The 21,491-nt window shown below is 38.4% G+C and overlaps 1 protein-coding gene across 11 annotated transcripts in view; it reads right to left on the reverse strand.

Moving 5' to 3' along the window:
• The window catches only part of PIAS2 (protein inhibitor of activated STAT 2), a 116,999-nt gene that overhangs the window by 36,386 nt on the left and 59,122 nt on the right, over positions 1-21,491 (reverse strand). For all 11 annotated transcript variants that reach the window (XR_011563840.1, XM_019986640.2, XM_019986632.2 and 8 more), the window contains 6 exons: positions 18,344-18,394; positions 18,131-18,221; positions 11,511-11,645; positions 8,794-8,899; positions 7,348-7,421; positions 278-438 (listed from right to left, as the gene is read on the reverse strand). Coding sequence is in view for 10 of the 11 variants with exons in the window: in XM_019986640.2 (XP_019842199.2) it covers positions 278-438; positions 7,348-7,421; positions 8,794-8,899; positions 11,511-11,645; positions 18,131-18,221; positions 18,344-18,394 (618 nt within the window). In the remaining variant the exon portion in view is untranslated. The remainder of the gene's footprint in view (positions 1-277; positions 439-7,347; positions 7,422-8,793; positions 8,900-11,510; positions 11,646-18,130; positions 18,222-18,343; positions 18,395-21,491) is intronic.

Below are 21,491 nucleotides of genomic sequence, written 5' to 3' on the forward strand. Positions count from 1 at the left end.
CTGCATAACACAACTCTATTTACCCTACCACTTACTTAGTATGTTTTTGCAGAGACTTCATTGCTCTTCTAGTTCTAGATAAGCAAAATGATATCACTAAGTGGATTTTACCCTCCTTCCTATAGGTAATGAAATATGACCATGGAAAGCAAAATGAAAAGGAAACTACTCACCCTCTTGCCCCCAACACCATAATATTGTAAAGACAGAAGGGCCACTAACTACAGTTTAAAAATAAGATTGAGTATAATTAAGTATTATGTTGGGATATACTTACCCATCTAAAATTAGACTTTCATAGGCAGCTTTTTTGTCACACACAGGACAAATCCAGGTGGGTTTCTTCTCATTCATTTGCAGATAAAGGGCAGCATCAAAACACTGTAGGTGTGTACAAGTCACCGCACGGCATGGGATTGTCAGCCTCATTTTCCCTAACTGGACGACAGGGAAGACAATGTGGAAAGTCATTTCAGAAAGGAGAACAAAGCCTCAAAAGTCATAAAAATCTGAAGAAGTCATACAAGACTAACAAAGTCAAAAAGAAATTCAAACCAGAATTTATTTCCATCAAGACTACAATATACTTTATTTGTATTCACTGCTTGAGCTATAATTTTTAAAAGACCATTTCACTTTCTGAAAGAAAGTAAAACTTATAAAATCACAGGTAGAAAAAGATACATATAAAATGAAAACATTTAAAGCTTTATACTTCAATTAAAAATAAATAAATTTTTTAAAACATGAAAACATGTTTCTTTTTCATCTCTTCCCCTACTTAAAGGGAACCACTGCTATCTATCTCTCGCATGTCCTTTCACAGATGGTCTATGCATAATCAAGTGTGTCTTTTAAAAAATATTTTCACAGAAATGGTGGCATGCAATTCACACAATTCTTTACTTATATTTAAACTTTTTCTAATCCTTTATCACTACAGATGATGCTGCAATAGACAGCTACGGGATAAATTCCTAGCAGGAAAAATTTTGAGTCCAAGCGTATCTGTGATTTTTGTCCCAATAACAAACTAACTTTCACAGAAATTACCTATTGATTTACACATACACATGTATTAATGTGCTTGGCTCCCCTCAACCTTATCAATATAGCAGTTCTTGAATCCTTTAACCTCTGCCAATCTGACAGGTGAAAAACACCCCATTATAGTTTTGTAATACACTTCTAAGTGAAGCTGAGCTTTTTATAGCTTCTAAGGGTCATTTGGGTTTCTAAGAACTACTTATTCAAAACGTTCTTGATTTTCTACTTGGTTATTAATCTTTGGTTACCTATATTAATCAGCCTCATATACGTGATATGAACTGCAAATGTATTTTTCACTTAAGAAAGAAAGCTTTTTACTTTCCTATAATCACATATGTTGAAGTGTCAGTATACTGATAAAACCTAGTTCTTTTTTTTTTTCCTCATTAAATTTTTTTAAATGGGTCTCAAATTATGTGACAGATTTTTGGTCAAGTTGTTTTCATTAAAAAGTACTGATTTTAAAAACTAATAACTTAAACTGCCACACACAGAGCATATGGTCCACAAAAACATTCTCCTTTCCTTCTGAAGGTTTTACAATGCATTTTTATCATTAACCAGTCTTTTACTATTAAACTTAAATGGCCAATTGGTAGAGGAATACGAACATCAAGACAGACATAACATCCAGATTAGATCAGACCAAGTTTTGCTGTAAAGCCTTTCAAACTTCCCTGTATATTTCCTTTACAAAAAATTCTCAGTTTCTAATCAGTTCTCTCATTCTGATAGAAAATCTATTTCTCGACTATATGCTAAGCCCCACAAGGAAAAGGTCTATGTCACTGTTCACTACTGTAACCTAAGTGTTACAACATAGTACCAAGGATGCAACAGATGATCAGTATTTGTCAACCAGATGGTAGAAGGAATGCAGAGAGACTGGATAAATGGCAAAGACAAAGAAAAGGAAAAGGAAAGGACTTCTTCATATGTACTATGAAGTCTAGAAGAAACCACAGAAAATTATAACACCGTTAATCCTCCCTGAGGGGGAGGGGGAGGATCTTTAGGATATTCTCCTTTTTTCTTTTTGGTTTACCTGTAGTTTCTTTCCTCTAAAATGAACATTGGGTTATTTTATAATATAAAAAGAAAATAATTTAGCCAACTCATCATTATAGCAGTCCTATATGCCAAGTAGCACAATGAATACCCTCTACCTTTATCTTAGTGACACTACCTTTTAACCTAACAACTACACTACCCAGTTGATCTATATTATCATCCTCACTTTATACATGAGGAAACAGGCACAAAGAAACAAAGTTAACTTGACTAACATTACAAAATCAAGAGTCAATATTTGAACCCAGATGATCTAGCTCAAGAGTCCATACTATCTCTTAAGTGTCTAACTAGGATTCTAAGAGATTTTAGAAGTATAGTGATTCATGCAAATGGATAGAACAATTTAACTACTGGGCTGCCCAATAAGTTCATTAAGGTTTTTCTGTATCATGTTAGGGAATATTTAAGATGGAAAAAGGTGAGAAAAGAATGTGAGGCAATTTTCTATGATATATGCTTTATTTCCCCTTCCTTTAATAACAAATAACCTCTTACGTAATGTAGAAACTTACAGCATGTTACAGACTTTTACATAAATTTCATCTAATTCTCATAATAATTGCATGACTCCAAAAGACTAGTACCTCTATTTCTATTTTTGAAATGACGATGTTGAGGTTACAAGATACTGAAAACAATACACTCACTAAGATACAGCTGGCAGAGCTATAACACAAATTCAAATGTTCTTCACTTTCATGAAGACATTCCTAGTTTTATATCATACATGGTGGTAATTTTTAGTTTTAATTATCTACGTTTTCCTATTTTGCTAAGAGGTTTTTTCTGTGAGGAAAGGATGCTGACCTACTCAGCACCTAATGGGGTAACTGGAGGATTTTTTTTCTTTTTCAATTATTGTTATAGATTTGAATATTTCAATAGATTTTCTAATAACAACTTACACTTGCATTCCTAAGAGGCATCCCTTCATTATATCATTCGTTTAAAAGAGTACTGGTGTTAGTTCTAGGTCTTCATAGAACTGATCAACTTCAGCTTGTTCAGTACTGGTGTTTGGGGCATAGACTTGGATTACTGTGATACTAAACGGTGTGCCTTGGAAATGAACCAAGATTGTTCTGTTGTTTTTAAGGTTGCACCTTAAAAGAAGTACATTTCGGACTCTTTTGCTGACTACGAGGGCTACTCCATTTCTTCTGAAGGACTCTTGCCAATAGTAGTGGATATAATGGTCATCTGAATTAAAATCACTCATTCCCATTCATTTTAGTTCACTGATTCCTAAGATGTCGATATTTACTCTTGCCATCTCCTGGTTGACCACATCCAATTTACCTTGATTCATGGACCTAACATTCCAGGTTTCTGTGCAAAACTGTTCCTTATAGCACTGGATTTTACATTCGTCACCAGACACACCCGCAACTCAGTGTGGTTTCTGCCCTGGCTCAGCAGTTTCCTTCTTTCTGGTGCTGTTAATAGCTGTCCTCTGCTCTTCCGCAGTAGCATCCTGGAGACCTTCTGACCTTGGCAGGAGCAGGGGCTCATCTTTCAGTGTCCTAACTTTTTGCCCTTTTATACAGTTCATGGGTTCTCACAGCTAGTATACTGGAGTGGTTTGTCCTTCCCTCCTCCAGTGAATCACGTTTTGTCACAACTCTCTACTATGACCCAACCGTCCTGGGTGGCCCTACACAGCATGGCTCATAGCTTCACTGAGTTACAGAAGACCCGTCGCCCCAACAAGGCAGTGATCCAAAAAAAGATGTCCTATTTATCATAGAGGATTGAACTGAAAAAGCAGGAAGTCAAGAGATAACTGGAGTAATATGCAAGTTTGGCCTTGGAATACAAAATGAAGCAGGGCAAAAGCTAAAACAGAATTCTGCCAAGCAAACGCACTGGTCATAGCAAACACCCTTTTCAACAACACAGAGACTCTACACATGGACATCACCAGATAGTCAATATCAAAATCAGATTGATTATATTCTTTGCAGCTGAAGATGGAGAAGCTCTATACAGTCAGCAAAAACAAGACCTGATCTGACTGTGGCTCTGATCATGAGTTCCTTACTGCAAAATTCAAGTTTAAATTGAAGAAAGTAGGGAAAGCCACTAGGCCATTCAGATATGACCCAAATAATAATTAATTATGATTAGACAGTGGACGTGACGAATAGATTCAAGGGATTAGATCTGGTAGACAGAGTGCCTGAAGAAGTATGGACAGAGGTTCATAACTCTGTACAGATGGTGGTGACCAAAACCATCCCCAAGAAAAAGAAATCCAAGAAGGCAAAGTAGTTATACAAGGAGGCTTTTCAAATAGCAGAGGAAAGAAGAGAAGCCAAAGGCAAGGGAGAAAGGGAACAATGTACACCAAACTGAACACAGAGTTCCAGAGAACAGCAAGGAGAGATAAGACTTTCTTCAATGAACAATGCAAAGAAGTAGAGGAAAACAACAGAATGGGAAAGACTAGAGATCTCTTCAAGATCAAGAGAACACTTCATGCAAGGATGGGCACAATAAAGGACAGAAAGGGTAAGGACCTAACAGAGGCAGAAGAGATTAAGAGGAGGTGGCAAGAATACACAGAAGAACTGTACAAAAAAGGTCTTAGTGACAGGAATAACCACAATGGTGTGGTCACTCACCTAGAGCCAGATATCCTGCAGTGTGAAGTCAAGTGGGCCTTAGGAAGCATTACTATGAACTAAGCTAGTGGAGGTGAGGGAATTCCAGCTGAGCTATTTAAAATGCTTAGAAGATTATGCTGTTAAAGTGCTGCACTCAACATGTCAGCATATTTGAAAAACTCAGCAGTGGCCACAGGACTGGAAAAGGTCAGTTTTCATCCCAATCTCAATTCTGTGTAAAATTCAGATCCTGTGTTCAAAAAGTTAATTATACACACTCAATCAGATCCTCTTCAACAACCAGTGCTGAAAACATACCTCCCTTGGGTCCCAAGGACAGAGGTCGTGGACTGCACTCTCACTATCCACATGCATGTCTACTCTAAATCACTTTACACAACAAAACATTTCACATACCATGAAAACAGAACATTTCTCCCACCTCCTTAAGCTATCATTTTCTCTAATTTTTGCCTCATAAACCCAGGGTTTTTTAGGCTTATCCTCCCAACTGCCTATAATCCTTTTTCTCCTCTCCAGTTCCCATCACCATCCTAGTTCCTGTCTTATTTCCGTTCTGCTATAGTGTCTCTGCCTTCAAAACTACTTTCATAATCTAAGTTCCATCATCTATCTGCTAAGTTTGCTCAAAACACCTATGCTTGATTTTCTAATAACATACACCACATCCTACAGCTATCAACGCAAAGTATGTTAGCACTAAGGCAGTCTGAAGAGTACCATTCACAGTTTTCTTAGAAAATGTTATGGAAAAAATCAGGTAGAATGAATACTGAGGAAAAGCTCAAAAGGCAGTCTCAAAAGAGATCTGTTTTCACTTGTAAGCAGAGAAAAGAAAACATTAATGAACTTTAAACAGGATCTTGTTATTTCTTCAAATAAGAAAACTGTTAATTTTCTTAAAACTGTCAGTTTTCTTAAAACTGACACATCTGAAAGGAATCTATTCTTATATAGGAGAAATCCCAACCACTTCAATATGCCACTTCCACTGTTTTGAATGCCCAAGAATTCAACAGTTTGGTTGCTTTAGTTGTTGTCTTGTAGAATAGCATGGTGTTTGAAGAAAAGAGGAAAAACACACACCAACAAAAGGTTCAAAAAAAACTTACAGGATACGGCACTGTGTAACTGTACAACTTCTTAGTTGTAAAGAGAAGTGCTTTCTTCCTGACAACAGTTTGACATAATAAAACATGAATGTAACACAAGTTCCACTCCCAGTGGCTGTGCTTAAAATATAGCCAGCAATGAGTATCTGCCAAATACACTAGGGTTAAACCACTAAGAAATTTCTAATATCCAAACTGTTTCTGACTAACAAAATGGAAATTTCACGTGTTTCAATTTGGTATCAATTTTAACGTGAGCAGGAGAAAAAGGTACTGTGAGGACACTCAAATGAACTGATGCCCAGTGACCAGGGAAGACCCCGGATCTAAACACATGCCCTTGAGGGCCTCTGCTGCCACCTCATTAAAGTCCTCCTGCTGACCTTCACCCTGCTCAAAACCACAGGTTCCCAATTTGGAAGCAATCCCAATTTCATGTAATTCTATCCCTTTTCAGTAAAGGTAAGTTCAAGTAAATGATAATACATAAAGCTTTAGAAACAAAGATACCTGCAAATACTGCTTTCCAGAATAACAGAGAAGTAGATTTATAATCAGGATATTTATATTTTTGGCCCCATGTGGCAATATGGTACCTTGTTAAGAAAACTGGAATATGGTCAGAAGACCAAACTCTCTATTCTTCTTCTACTATAACCTAAGTGTGTGACCTGGGTTAGCAACCTTTTTCAGTCTCAGGCTCCTCATCGGCAAAATGGGAACAACTCCATACAGGCTTGCTAGCTAAGACAGTCTAAGAGCACGTAATAGGGGCTCAACAAAGTATCCCTTTCTCTGACACAATTCTCTTTCCATTTAAAAAACTGTACACAATGGTAGCTGGTCACCAAACCCAACCCTCCCCCACCGAACCATATCATAAATTCCTAATCCCAGGACTTGTCGTTCCCAAAAGCAGTGATTTTAATCAAGAAGCCTTCATCCACTATTCCTGATTTCTCCCATCAATTAGCACTGCTGCTGCTGCTGCTAAGTTGCTTCAGTCGTGTCCAACTCTGTGCAACCCCACCGGCGGCAGCCCACCAGGCTCCACCGTCTCTGGGATTCTCCAGGCAAGAACACTGGAGTGGGTTGCCATTGACTTCTCCGATTAATTAGCATTAGGTCCTAATAATTTTGTTGCTATTTTTCAACACAGTTTATATGCTGATAAAAGGAGCCAACTCTCTATGTTCAGTATTAGCTGTGGATTATCTGTAATTAGCAGCGACAGATTACTGTGAACCTAAAGCTCTCTTTCCTCTTCGTTATAATATCCTTTTACGTCTCTTTCTGTTTAGTCACTGCCTGAGAACCCTTGCATTCTTTGATATTATAATGCTTATCTATGAAGATTCCTGAATGGGAAAATGAAAAAAGTTCAAAATTTTATACTGTATCATTCATTCCCATACTTACTTATAGGAAAATTAGTAACTTATAAAAAAGCAAAATGCCTCAGAATGTTTCGCTGCTTTACTTACAGGGCACATCAAGGACACCCGAAGGCTAGTGGTAGCAATCTCACTGTCAGGATCCGCAGTAAGTTTTTCTTTAACTTGAGGGAAAATCAACAATAAACACAATGTTTAAAAAATTGTGACTTATGAACAGAATTATAGAAATATACGCCATCTTATTTAAAATTTCCCAAACACTTCAAATAGATCAAGAAACTACAAAAACAAAATAAAATGTTAAGTATTAATGTACTGAAAATACAGCCATACTTCCAGTATTAGGTTAAAGAATTACAAACTCGAAATGACATGCTTAATCAAATTTTTAAGATTTATTTTTAAAAGTAAAATTGTGGGTAAGGAAGAGTTTTTAAAACAGAGAGCTGTTTCAGGCTTAAGAACAATACAATTAGGGAAGGCAGCTGAACTCTGAGCTTCAATACTTTTCTAAAATACATGCATGACTTTTAATTAGGGATTACATGTAATTTCCAATAATTGTTCTTATACTTTATAAAAAAGGTAAAATATTTTTATACTTTGACTACTGAAAACTACTATGGATGTAGGATTATGTGCCATCTTCTTCACCACATAATACATACAAGTTACTGTTGACAGAAACTAATAAATACATAAACTGCCTTCAGATGCCTAATTCTCAACACCATGACAGGGAGAACCAGACTGCAACTGGAAGAGTGGAACCTTCGTCAGGTAAGAATTGTGGAAGAATTCCCGTGGCTTTCAGCTCTAGACAGGAAGATCAACACTGTGCTGTGTGTGATGAGAAATGGCTTGCGTGTAAGAAACAAAATACCATTTCAACAGCCCTGCTTGGCTCCCTGTCCAACCCACAGATTCTCTCTCCTTTCTGGTTCATTCAGTGATATGGGAGGTAATGGGGGTAAAAATATTCTCTTTCCCAGAAAAAAAAGTCTTGTTCAATTAACATCAGTTACTGAATTATCTACAGCTTGGGTTACACATTTTTTCCTCTATTTATTATTATACAGCATGAAAGTATCAAAGTACAAAATAAAACATCTCAGAAGATAAATATTATTTCTGATGGATATCAACATTTCTTTTGCAAAAAGACCTTTTAAGTTATAAGTTTTTTAAGTGTATAGCACACTACACACTGGAGGACTTAAAGACCTGCATTCCTATTCCCAACGCAGGCATCAAAACTGCCAACAACCAGACATTTACCAAAATTAACTTCTTATGAAAAGGCAAAATATCAATATCAATTGAGAGTCAAACTTCATCCTCTTGGGAGCAGTTTCTAAGAGAAGGGTTTTTCAATTTATACAGCTCCATTCTTCAAGAGTATTTTTAACTTGTAATTCATTTTTGGTTTTTAGTAATTATTCCCAAATTGTTTCTGTATTGATGTATATGTGAAGCTTTTAAAACTTCCATTTAAAACCATCTCATATGCTCAGTCTTACAAACAATACTTACTTAGTGCTCTGGAATGATCAGGGTTTCTAATACCTTTCATTTTTAATCTCTGTAATAACATGGCTGATGTGAGTTGTCGTACAAGATATACAGACATGGAGTAATTCTACAAAGAAAAATAATCTGTATTAAAGATGAGAGATAATAGTTATTTATATAAAACACTTGTCTAAGAAACTCTGGTTTCTAAAAATAACATGCAAAATAACTTATACAGCAAAGTCAGTGACTGGGAAGGGAACAAAATCAACTCAGTTACTTCAGGGAAGATGAATGCGTCACCCTATGAAAGGTATTTCTCAATCACTCACCACTGTAAAACATCTACGTGAAAAATAAAATGCTCAGATCAGTGGTTTTCAAACCGTGTTTCCAACTTAGCAAAACTGGTACCTCAGGAGCCATCATGGTATAAATGAGAATACACCCTCCTATGAACACTGCTAACTAGAATTTTCTGTTTTTTATGTAATAGGGAAAATACATTCATGAAAAATGAGTTCCACTACAGAAACAAAGTTCAAACACCTGTGGTCTAAATTAATACTTCTAATCCAGAGTTCCACAGTTCTAATTTTGGCAGACACCTGCTACATAACCTTAGGCAAATCATTCACATGAACCCCAAATCAGCTTTTTTTTGGAGAAAAAATTTGACAGTTGCTATTTGCAAACGGACATTTTACTGGGAAGAAGCAACTACTGTAGTATATAAGACACATGAAGAAATAATAAAAACAAAAAATACAAGGTCAGAAAATAATAGCATCCGATTCCATACCCTCTTAGACTTCGCACAAAGGAACTTTCATGAGCTATCTATAAAGCAATGAAGAGATGATATATAATTTTACTTAAATACTTAAAACCCACCTCACCAATTCACTACATGTATTCATTCAATTGATTCTACAATAAACAAAATACTTTTAATAGTTGCCAAATCAGATACTTTAAATATCACTTTTAACATCCTGCTACAGTCCTTTCAAATATCTGAATATCCAAAAGAGTATACAAATTTACTGATTACAACTGCAAGAAAAGAATATTATTTCCATTAAGTGAAAGTCGCTCAGTCATGTCTGACTTTTTGTGACCCCACAGACTGTAGCCTGCCAGGCTCCTCTGTCCATGGAAATATCCAAGTCAAAATACTAGAGTGGGTAGCCTTTCCCTCCTCCAGGGGATCTTCCCAACCAAGGGATCAAACCCAGGCCTCCCACATTGCAGGCAGATTCTTTACCATCTGAGCCACCAGAGAAGCCCAAGAATACTGGAGTGGGTAGTTTATCCCTTCTCCAGAGGATCTTCCTAACCCAAGAATCAAGTCGAGGTCTCCAGAATTGAAATGTAGATTCTTTACCAGCTGAGCTACCAGGGCAGCCATTATAAGGGTTTAAAAAAAAAAAACAAAAAACTGCTAAGCGTTCAGTATCTGCAATCATTTACTCAAAAACAAAATCTATAAGGTCATAATCATTTCAAAAAGATATACTGCTTTTCTGCTCAAATTTCTCTCAAAAAACTTTATTATCTCACTAAACTTTAAAGCATTAGTACTTGCTCAGTTAACAAGGTCTCTGATATTTGTATATAACACCCATTCTCAAGATTTTACTTATTGTTTATAATAAGCAGGCCCCAGAGAATTAAGCAATTTTGCCAAAATCAAACAATTTGCCAACCTGAGACTAAGCCAAGATTTCCTGAATCTTTATCCAGTGCTACATCACTGTACATTTAAGTTCATGCAAATAAAAAATATTAGGGATCAGTGTCTTATGATAAACAAGTTATAGTAAAAATTCAGAAATGAGAGCTCAAGAGAACAATCATTAGAGGTCCTGGTAATCACAGTTGTACAGTCCAAAGATTAATACAAAAATATTCATTATGTCCAGCTTGGCAATTACCTTGGTGATAAAACCAAATTAATTCTGGCTACAAACATGATTCAACTTCTCCATCCATAAGAAGGAATACTATCGTTTATTTCTATGAAACAGCAACATTAAAGCTGATGATCAGAAATTAATTGCAATCTCTTCCATTTCTATTACTTCAGTTATATAAATAAGCAGTTCTAAAATGGAAATCCCTGTTGTATTAACCAGTATTTCATAATTGACGAAAAGCTTTTTAATACTTAAGAATCTGCAGAAAACCAAGTTCATCAATCTAAAAGTATGGAGGAATTAATACCAATCTAAGTAAATGTTTTCTAGTAAATATAAATCTAAGTAAATATTATGAGATATTCACATTATTTAAGTATCAGCTGTTCATATAAAGGCTGGAGTAAATTATGTCTAATCACAACAGGAGTACATTTAACCATTTCCCCAAAAGCCTAATAAAGTTTTCTTTGTCCCTCTTCATAAATATGTAACAGTAGCCCAAATTCCCACTTTTTAAAAATACCACTTAAAACACACATAAACACAACTGTGATTAACCACTAACTTTAAGAGATACTGTTAGAGCACTTATCTCCTTTGGAAGGAGACACAGAGATGATACTGAAGAAACCTTAGTTTTAACTTTTAAGAATCTCACATCTCTAGCCCGAATTGAAAAATATGGCTTTTGGGGGTTATAAACAGAAAAGTGAACGAGATGGAACTAGTTGGAACTAGTAGCCTAAGAAAAAGCAAAGCGAATCAATACCACCTAGAGGAATCACTTCCATGTTCCCCAGAGAAAAGAATCTTTACCTTTCCAATTTCTGATGCCCAAGAAATGGAAATCTGGTTTGGCACAGCTGAGGATAACCTAACTAAAGACGTGATATTCAAAGGGCGTCCAGGGCGCTTCTGCTCAATTCCATTTTTAGGTGGTGGTGCATAGCCCTGTAACCACAGAAAAGAAAAGCGATTTAAAATTCTGAGCAGAGGTGCAAACGTTTTCTCCAAGACAAGTACAGTATCTTGCCTAATTTCAGTCACACTAAATTCTTTTATTTTATCCTGGAAATCACACAGTCCTCACCCTAAGGTGAGGAAACCCAGAAGAGGAAAATAACCTTTTAAAAATGTTATAAAATATTTTACAAATCCAGAAAAATGTAACAACAAAAATTCCATGTTCCAGTAAAATCAAAGGTGCTGAGATCTTACCATACTGGCTATGATTTTTTTTTTCCTTTCTTTTAAACAATAAAGTTGAATCTCTTTATACTGATTCATTTTAGGAACTTTCATTCATTCAAATACCAGGGGTGACAAAGAGGGAAAACGAACTCTGAAAATTTTTTTTAAAAAGTACAAACTGGGGAATTTCAAAGGAATTATTAAAATCTTGTGAGGGATAAAAATGCTCTCTTGACCTGCATACAGATTTCTCAGGAGAAAGTGGTCTGGTATTCCCATCTCTTTAAGAATTTTCCACAGTTTGTTGTGATCCACACAGTCAAAGGTTTTTGTGTAGTCAACGAAGCAGATGTTTTTCTGGAATTCCCTTGCTTTCTCTATGATCCACCGAACATTGGGTTTGACTGCTAGTTTCTCTGCCTTTAGGGCTTCCCTGGTAGCTTAGACGGTAAAGTGTCTGCCTACAATGCGGGAGACCTGGGTTCGATCCCTGGGTCTGGAAGATCCCCTGGAGAAGGAAATGGCAACCCACTCCAGTACTCTTGCCTGGAGAATCCCATGGGTGGAGGAGCCTAGTGGGCTACAGTCCATTGGGTCGCAAAGAGTCATACACGACTGAGTGACTTCACTTCACTTCCTCTGCCTTTTCTAAACCCAGTTTGTACATCTGGAAATTCTCAGTTCACATACTGCTGAAGTCTAGCTTGAAGGATTTTGAAAATAATTTTTACTAGCATGCAAAGTGAGTACAACCGTCTAGTAGTCTGAGCATTCTTTGTTACTGCCCTTTTTAGGGACTGGAATGAAAACTGATCTTTTTTTGTGACCACTGCTGAGTTTTCCAAATTTGTTGACATACTGAGTGCAGCACTTGAACAGCATCATCTTTTAGCATTTGAAATAGCTCAGCTGAAATTCCCTCACTTCCACTAGCTTTCTTCGAAGTGATGCTTCCTAAGGCCCACTTGACTTCACACTCCAGGATGCCTAGCTCTGGATGAGCGACCACACCAATGTGGTTGTCCAAGTCATTAAGACATTTTTTGTATAGCTCTTCTGTGTATTCTTGCCACCTTTTCTTAATCTCTTCTGTCTCTATTAGGTCCTGACCACTTCTGCCCTTTATTGTGCCCATCACTGTACGAAACATTGCTACTACATTTCTTCTAAGGGATTCTTGCCCACAGTAGTAGACATAATGGTCATGCTCATTCCTGTCCATCTCAGTTCACTGAATCCTGAGATGCTGATGTTCACTCTTGCCATCTCCTGCTTGACCACGTCCGATTTACCTTGATTCACGGACCTAACATTCCAGGTTCTTTGCAATACTGTTCTTCACAGCACTGGGCTTCACTTTCAACACCAAACACATCCACAACTGGGTGTCGTTTCCGCGTCGGCCCAGCTTCTTCATTCTTTCTTGAGCTGTTAGTAACTGTCCTCTGCCCTTTCCCAGTAGCATACTGGACACCTAGACCTGGGAGGGGGACTCATCTTCTGGTGTGGTTATCTTTTGCCTTTTTGTATTGTTCTTGTGGTAAGAATACTGAAGTGTTTTGCCATTCCCTTCTCCCAAAGATCATATTTTGTCAGAACTCTCCACTATGAACCGCCCCTCTTGAGTGGCCCTGACTGCTATGGCTCACAGCTACACTGAGTTACGCAAACCCCTTTGCCATGACAAGGCTATGATCCATGAAGGGGACTCCACACATTTACACCTTTATTTTTGCCTAAGTATTTTTTGAATGTAACTTCTAGACATGTGACTTGACCCATACTTTTATATGCATCTTTAAAAGACCTCAGGAAATAAGAACAGTATCATAACCTAACAATATTAACCATGATTTTAAAAATTGTCTAGTATCTAGTTTACACTGCAATTTCTCAACTGCCTCGACGATGTCTTTTATTACTGAAGCTTTCAAATGTATACAAAACTAGAGAAAAAAGTCTAAACAAACTATCACCCAATTCAATAGGTTACCTGTAAGTAGTCTTTGCCCATTATATAAAGTATTCCAGACACATTATTTTAGGCATACATAGTTTGACATAGAAGATGTGCCTTTACAGTCTGAATCAGAATCCAAACTAGAGCCTCACAGTGTGCTCAGCTGTCTCTGAAGTCTCCTTTATTCTATATTAAAGAATGCTTTTCATCCTCTCTCACCCCCTGCCCCAAAACTCCCACTCTGTTTCTGACGCTGTTGTTCTGTGGGGGACCCCAGGGCTCTTGATCTGAAGAATATTCTCATCTTCTGGATCAGGCGGACTGCTTCCTCACAGTTTGAAGATGTGACACTCCATACTTTGAGACAGTAATGAGTTGCACAGGCTTGACTAGATTCAGGTTTAAATTTTCAGAGACAAAAACTTCACAGAGAATGCTACGTGCTTCCTACTGTGCCATGTCATGAGGCGCAGAATGCCTGTTTGCTCCACTGTCAGTGATGTGAAGGTTGATCAGTTCAGCTTATGTCAGCCTGGTTGTTCCCATCTAGCTTTGACCTAGTGGTTTCAGTTTTCATTGGTCATGGTTACCTAGATCCATTATTTGATTCATGGATTACAAAAAAAAAAAGGTTTTTTAAATCCATTCTTCCCTTTGCTTGTATTAAACCTTTCCATAAACAATTTGACCACATCAACATCTGGTTACTCCAAAATCAATGATTCTATCAATTTTTAGAGCAATGAGTTGATGCAACCTCCAATGGTTTATTTTAGCGTAATTATAAACTCACTTATGTTTGATAATTTTGAGCCTACTTAATCATTATATTTTAGATGCCAATATTATCCCATCTTAGGTCAAGGGAATCTCATCACACTGGAGCATGTGTGTGTGTTTTAACAAAAGAAAATACTGATTGCACTTACGCCAGATTTACTGTGAGGCAGACCATCGGCGTAACTAATATATGCAGGAAAAAATTAGGTATCAGGAAAAGGAAATCCACAAACTCAGAAAGAGTGCATTAAGATAATGGCGCTGGACTGACATGTCTCCCGCTGCAATGAGAGGAAACGCTTAGGAGAGTTTTGCCAGCTGCACTGTAACACACATCCTCTCCATTCTTTTGGAATCTCTACAAGAAATATTCCCCCACGTCAACCCCCACACACCCCCCTAACCTCACAGCTCCACAGGTTTACATCCATTTCTCAAAATATGTCTAAAAGGAAAAATAATTCAGCCTTTCAAAACTCTCCAGGCAAAGAGGGTCTTTTTCTTCCCCTCTCTCCTGCCCTTAAAAACACATAACTTTCTCATCATGTGGTCAGTCTGTACAATGGCAGCATCTGGGTCAAAGATGGCGGTATGGGGACATGCCTGGAGGCAGCTTCACTTGTGTCTGTCCTCACTACACATATCGTTCTACAAGCCCTGCTACGAGCTGCTTACTGTCATCCCTGTTATCAAGAGGCTGGAAAATCAATGGATTAAAGTATCTTTTAAAAGCCATCATCTTAAAAAAAAAATAAAAAAAATAAAAGCCATCATCTTGATCTGGGTAAGAGTAGCATATAAACTGCTTTCATCACTATTTGACCCTGATTATCCAGGGATACCTTGCTATTATCAAGGGAACACCATTTTCTATTCAGTTCACTCTCTGTTCATGAGGTAGAGTATCCAACCATTATGGATCCATGATGACTGCATACTGCAATTAGGTCATACACACAGGGACTTGTTCCAGGACACAAATTCAAATTTATTCAGAGCCCAAATGGGAAATCCCATGACTGTCAAAGCTTATTCCTCCAAAATCTGTTGTGTAATAAATCAGGATCATGGGCAAGAACCATATGTCAAACTTCTCTGTGGCTTGTTGATGCTTCTTACAATTGGAACAAAGTCCCTGAAGATCTCCATGGTGGTAAAGAGCTCAATTCTTCTCCTAAGGTGGCAGTATACTCACATGATTCTCATAAATACGCCAGTCAATGCCCGTATTACATTATCCCAATCAATACCCCAATACTGGGAGATATTACAATATCCCAATCGTGGATCAAGGGGAGGTCTCAGCAGTTCTACATCAGTTCCATGCACATTTATGTCAGCTGTCCCACAGGAATTCACAAGGCTAAAGATGAAGAACCTCTTTGGGAAAGACTGGCATCTGATCTTTGGGACGGCCCTACTAGGGTCAGGCAAGCTCCCCCTTGCCCCTACCACCACTCCATCGCCTTCTCCTTCTGAAATCTGTTTTGACATCCTTTGTCCTATGCTCCATTTCCTCATCTCTCCCACAAGTGCCCCTGGAGCCACTGCAGGACCCTGGCTCCAGAGGTGAGTGTGGAGCTCATCGCACAGTAGTCAGTGTGTTCACCAACAGCCCTAGTGTAAGTACACAAGGGTTAGTTAGTGCTTCTGGAGAGGAACCAGCAGTGACTGAGCAACAGTGTCCCAGAGAACATGCTCAACTACCTGAGTTCTTCTCTCTCACCAGTCCTGAAAGAGTGACAAATTCAGAGCTATCCACAGTGGTGCTGCAGACCTTAAAGATGGAATATTATACCACAGCATGGCGCTGACTGGTCCACTTGGAAAATTCTGTGGAATGTGTGTGTACACATCTGTAAGCATCATATTTTCTGCAGCAACACCAGAGTTTAAGTACAGCCTCACATGTTTCAGAGACACAACTCCCCAAAACTAGCACAATCATTTAATACTGGACAGATCTTCCAGGTGGGTCTATAGACACCAAGAAGATTATCACAGTCAGATATTTCTTTAAGGAGAGTGAGAGAGTAAAACAGCAATAAAAGTTAAAGGTCAAAAGAAATCTTAGCCCCTCCAACACAAAGAGAACTGGATATGAAAAGCCATGGAAATGTGCTATCGTTCCAGAATCCTAGGTTTCCTCTGCCACACATGTGGCCACCCAGTGGCATCCTTCAGTTCCAAGTGAGCTGCTGCTTCTCCTGGTTTAGATCTTTATATGATTCATCCAGATGAAAGACAGCTTCTGAGATCTCCTGTTACTTACAGCCAGAAACCCAAGAGACAAAATGTGCCCCCTAGGTTCTGAACACACACAAGAGCATGTAAGCATGCCTTCCCAACCATACCTACTCAGCCTCTGAAATTTCCCCTTTAATCCCCACAAGATTTCAGCCTTATAGACATCTTTCAGAAAGAGTCAGGCAGTGGTACAGTACTGTTCAAGCACTATAAAATACATGAGAAGGGCTATCTCTCAGGTCTTTAAATCCACAGGCTATATATGACAGAAATGAGATTCCGGACAACCAATAAGTCAGATCTTCGAATACAGGGGTCAGCCTTGGCCACGGGCCTTGTCACTTTGGGGTTCAACTACAACCACTTGGCCCTGGTAGAGCTGAGATTTCTAGACTTTGTTGTCTGGCTTGCTCAGCTGCTCACAGCTGTTGCTCATATACTTATTTCAGAGCCGAATCTTACACTCAGCAGGAATGCTAAACAGCCACCTCATCTCCATGTCAAATGGTCTCTGCTTTGCTGAATATGGCAGCTTACCTTCATGGTAGAATCACTGTTCTCACAGCACTTCTTCAGTTAAGATACATAACCACTCTGAAAAACAGGCCATGCTCTACTACTATTGAGAATACAGCTTTACTGCCACACAGCTGTAGCAAATTAGCAGTTTAGTTCAACCCTCAGTGGAGCCAGATACATACTCCTATTCAACAATTGTTATTTTAAGATTTGACATCTATCAGGTCAGAAACAGGCTATACAGAGAGAAAGAGTGTGTGTCTCTCACTCTCTCTCAACAGGCTGTCAATCAAACACCACTGCATCTGTCTCTCAAGGGTGTGCACCATCAAGGCTCAAGCTTGGAATCCTCAATCACCATGTCCAGTTGTAATGAGCAGCCTCCAACTTTCACCATCCCATCCAAGGCCAAGGCCCAGCTCATTCAGACAGCCAGTACAACATGCTGCCCTCATGTCCTTCCCTACAGGTCCTGCCCTGCTACTATGCCTTTTGATATCATCTTAAGAATCTCTCACAGCTTCCTTACTTCCTGGCACAAGATGCTTCAAGCTCATCTTTTCCATCTCCCCTAGACCTGGAATCTGCCACTTCCCCAAGAAGCCATGAATCTCTCTAATGGAAAACAGTATTTAATGCTGGGACTGTTCATTGGCACTAAGTAGTCACGATTTTTAAGCCTTGTTAGTAATTATAACAAACTCACAAGCAAAAGCCTGGTGAGTAAAAAGCAACTTACAGGCAAAGGAAACAGCTTCCCATTCACTTTTATACAGAGACTATTGGGATAGTTATCTTCTTGAGGACAACTTGTCTCTGCCAGGCAAAGTCTGCATTAAAGAAAAAAAAAACTCTTAAATATTGTACTCAAATTTACACTTTACAAATTCAGGACTATATGCACACAGTTAGCAAGCATAAAATTAAAGTAACACAAAAACTGCAAACTCACCTCAGCTGAACTTGTACTGTATAATCTCTCCTACCACCTGGCAAAAAATCCCTGTTGAAAAGAGAAAAACAAATGGATTAGGAAAATACAACTAGAATTCACAGAAATATGCTCAACAGAAAAAAAGCATTATTGGTATTTTTATTTGTAGTCCTTAAAAAATGAACATTAGCCTAACCAATGGCAGAAGGTTTAATCAAAACAAAACACTGTGGTGACAGTCTGCATATGCTTAACATTTAGTCTTGTCTTTACAGCAACTTTACAGTATTTTCAATTCATGGGAACTTTCACAATACAATTTTTATTTCAACAGACAACAGATTTGGTTAACAGGAAAAGGAGCACATTAGGTTCTAAGACTCTGATGAATTAATTTGCTCACAGTGGTTCTGAAACCTTTGCTGAGTATTCCAGTCACTTGCAAACATGTTTTAAACATAAAGGCCCACTCACCAGGTATCCTTATTGGCTCTGAAGCACAGTCGGAGCATTAACAGTCTTTACAACTACTTAGGGAATTCTAATATAAGATCTAGGATCTATAACTGGTGTCCAGAGTCTCAGAACCTCTATGCCACAGCAACTTCCTAACTATGCACCCAATTAAGGACACAGAATCTCTTAGAATTTCTAGATGAGAACCTAACACGGTCCCATATAAAATATCTCTGACACTGAAACTCCTAAACCCTTGCCAGTCAAAACGGAGTCCACAATGAAGCGGCACTGCAGCTTCTTGGGAGCTTCCTAGTTAGAAATGCAGAGCCTCAGGTCCCACCTCAGACCTACAGAATCAGAAAGAGTCCCAAAGTGATATGTATTCGCTTTACAGTTTAAGAAATATTGCCCTCAGCCACTGTCATAAATCTTGGACTGTGTCAAAGAGAAGATCACGAGAGCTGAGTCCTGTCTGGAGAGTACACGCAGCCCTCCACCTTGCTCCCACAGGGATAGCCTGCATACTGCTTCCAATTCTCTATGTTCGCTGGAAGGCAATAAAGCACAGTAATCACCAGCTTGAGTGCTACAGTCCAAACCAAGGGACCTTGTGCAAATGCCTTCAGCTTTCTGTGCCTCCATCTGTTAAAGATGGGAAATGACTGCATCCACTTCATGACGCTGTGTGACAAACGTGTTAATACATGTGAAGTGCCTGGATATAACAAGTGCTCAACACGTGTGGGCAGCTGGTTGCTATTACTGTTAACTGTCTCTCCTGCCAGTAGTAATCCACATTTCTCAAATGTCTATTCACAATATCCTAGACAGCACCGACCTCTTGTGAGTAACCCGTATCATTCTGCTCATTAAAATCAAACAACACTGCAAAGTCTGGGTGCTGGAGCATCAAAGATAAATAAAACATGATATTTGCTTTCAAAAGTCTCATATGCTAGTAGGTAACAAACACATACAACTAAAATAATACGGTATTATAGTATACTATGTAAAATAAGTATTACAGAAAAGAGGGAAATTCTATTTTGTCTTGAAGTGAACCAAGTGAAGTCGCTCAGTCGTATCCGACTCTTTGTGACCCCATGGACTATAGCCTACCAGGCTCCTCCGTCCATGGAATTCTCCAGGCAAGAACACCGGAGTGGGTTGCCATTTCCTTCTCCAGGCAATCTCCCCGACCCAGGGATCGAACCCAGGTCTCCCGCATTGCAGGCAGACGCTTTAACCTCTGAGCCACCAGGGAAGCCTGGTCTTGAAAGTTCAAGACAATTTCCACAATTAGTCTGAACAAATTAGAAAAGCGTTTGGACAGCACTGGTTCTATTTATACTTAAGAGAGACATATTTCCATCAGTAACAGCGGCTTCACTAGAGGGGTGATACTAAACAAAAGGAAAGCATGGCAAATGCTTGTTAGGTTGGGAACACAATTTTTAAGACTAATCTAGAAAGACAGACGGGAGAACATTTACAAAGGTTTGGATAGTTCACTAAGGATTGATGCTTCATTCTACTAAGGAAAATTAATATAAACTGGGAAATACAGTGCGTTATATATCTTCACAAACATGACAAGTAATGACTAAGCATCTTCTGACATCTTCTGCCAGTAACTGCTCAAGGAACTTTCACATGTTGAACTCGTTCATTAGATATAAAGGTGTTTCCTACACGCCACGCACTATATAACAGGCCTTGAGAATATAAAAATGAGAAAGAGATGTTGGTCTCATTAAGTTTGTAAACTCAAGCAGTCAAATAAATGTTTAACAGAAAATAAGTTCATGAGAGTGGTACAGTGAGAGACAAAGGATCCATTTGGGGAAATGTGGAAGGCAACACAGAAGAGGTCAGACGTGAACTGGCCCTTAAAACATGATTCAGGTTTGCCAAGCAGAGCAAGGAGGAAGAGGATACGCAAAGACGGAGAGCTGGGAAAGCCTAGTTGGAGTACAAGCTGCTAGAGAAGAGTGATGGGAGATGAGATGATTTAAAAAAACATGAATGAGTATTTCCTACCGAGGCCACTTCTCCAAAGTTGAGAAACAAAACTAACCTACCACAAACATAAAAAATACAAGTAGCAACTTAGGCCAAATGAGCAGCAGAGGAGCAATTTCCACATGAAGGAGCTAGATAAAACTTCAGAAAAAAACTGCAGAGATAGGCAAATCTACCCAAGAAAGAGTCTGGAGTAATGATCGTAAGATGATCTAAGAACTTGGGAGAAATTAACTTCTACACAAAGTGAAAAGTTAGAAGTTTTCAGAGTTAGGAAATATAAAGAACAACCAGAGATGAAGAATATAAAAACTGAAATGAAAAATACATTAGAAGGAATCAACAACAGATTAAATGATACAAAAGAATGGATCAGTGACCTGAAAGAGAGTAGTGGAAATCACTGCTGCTGAACAAAGAAAAAAGAATGAGAAGAAATGAGGACAGTTTGAGAGACCTCTAGGACATCAAATGCACTAATAATTCACAGGGGCCCCTAGAAGGAGAAGAGAGAGGGGCCTGGGAACATATCTGAAGACCTAACAGCTGAACATTTTCTTAACATGGAAAAGGAAGCAAAAATAAACAAATGGGACCTCATCAAATGTAAAGGCTTTTGCACAGCAAAGGAAACCAACTACAAAACAAAAAGACAATCCATGGAATCGAAGAAAAGATTTGCAGA

The sequence above is a fragment of the Bos indicus genome, chromosome 24 (assembly GCF_029378745.1).
Source record: "Bos indicus isolate NIAB-ARS_2022 breed Sahiwal x Tharparkar chromosome 24, NIAB-ARS_B.indTharparkar_mat_pri_1.0, whole genome shotgun sequence".
Classification (NCBI taxonomy): Eukaryota; Metazoa; Chordata; class Mammalia; order Artiodactyla; family Bovidae; genus Bos; species Bos indicus.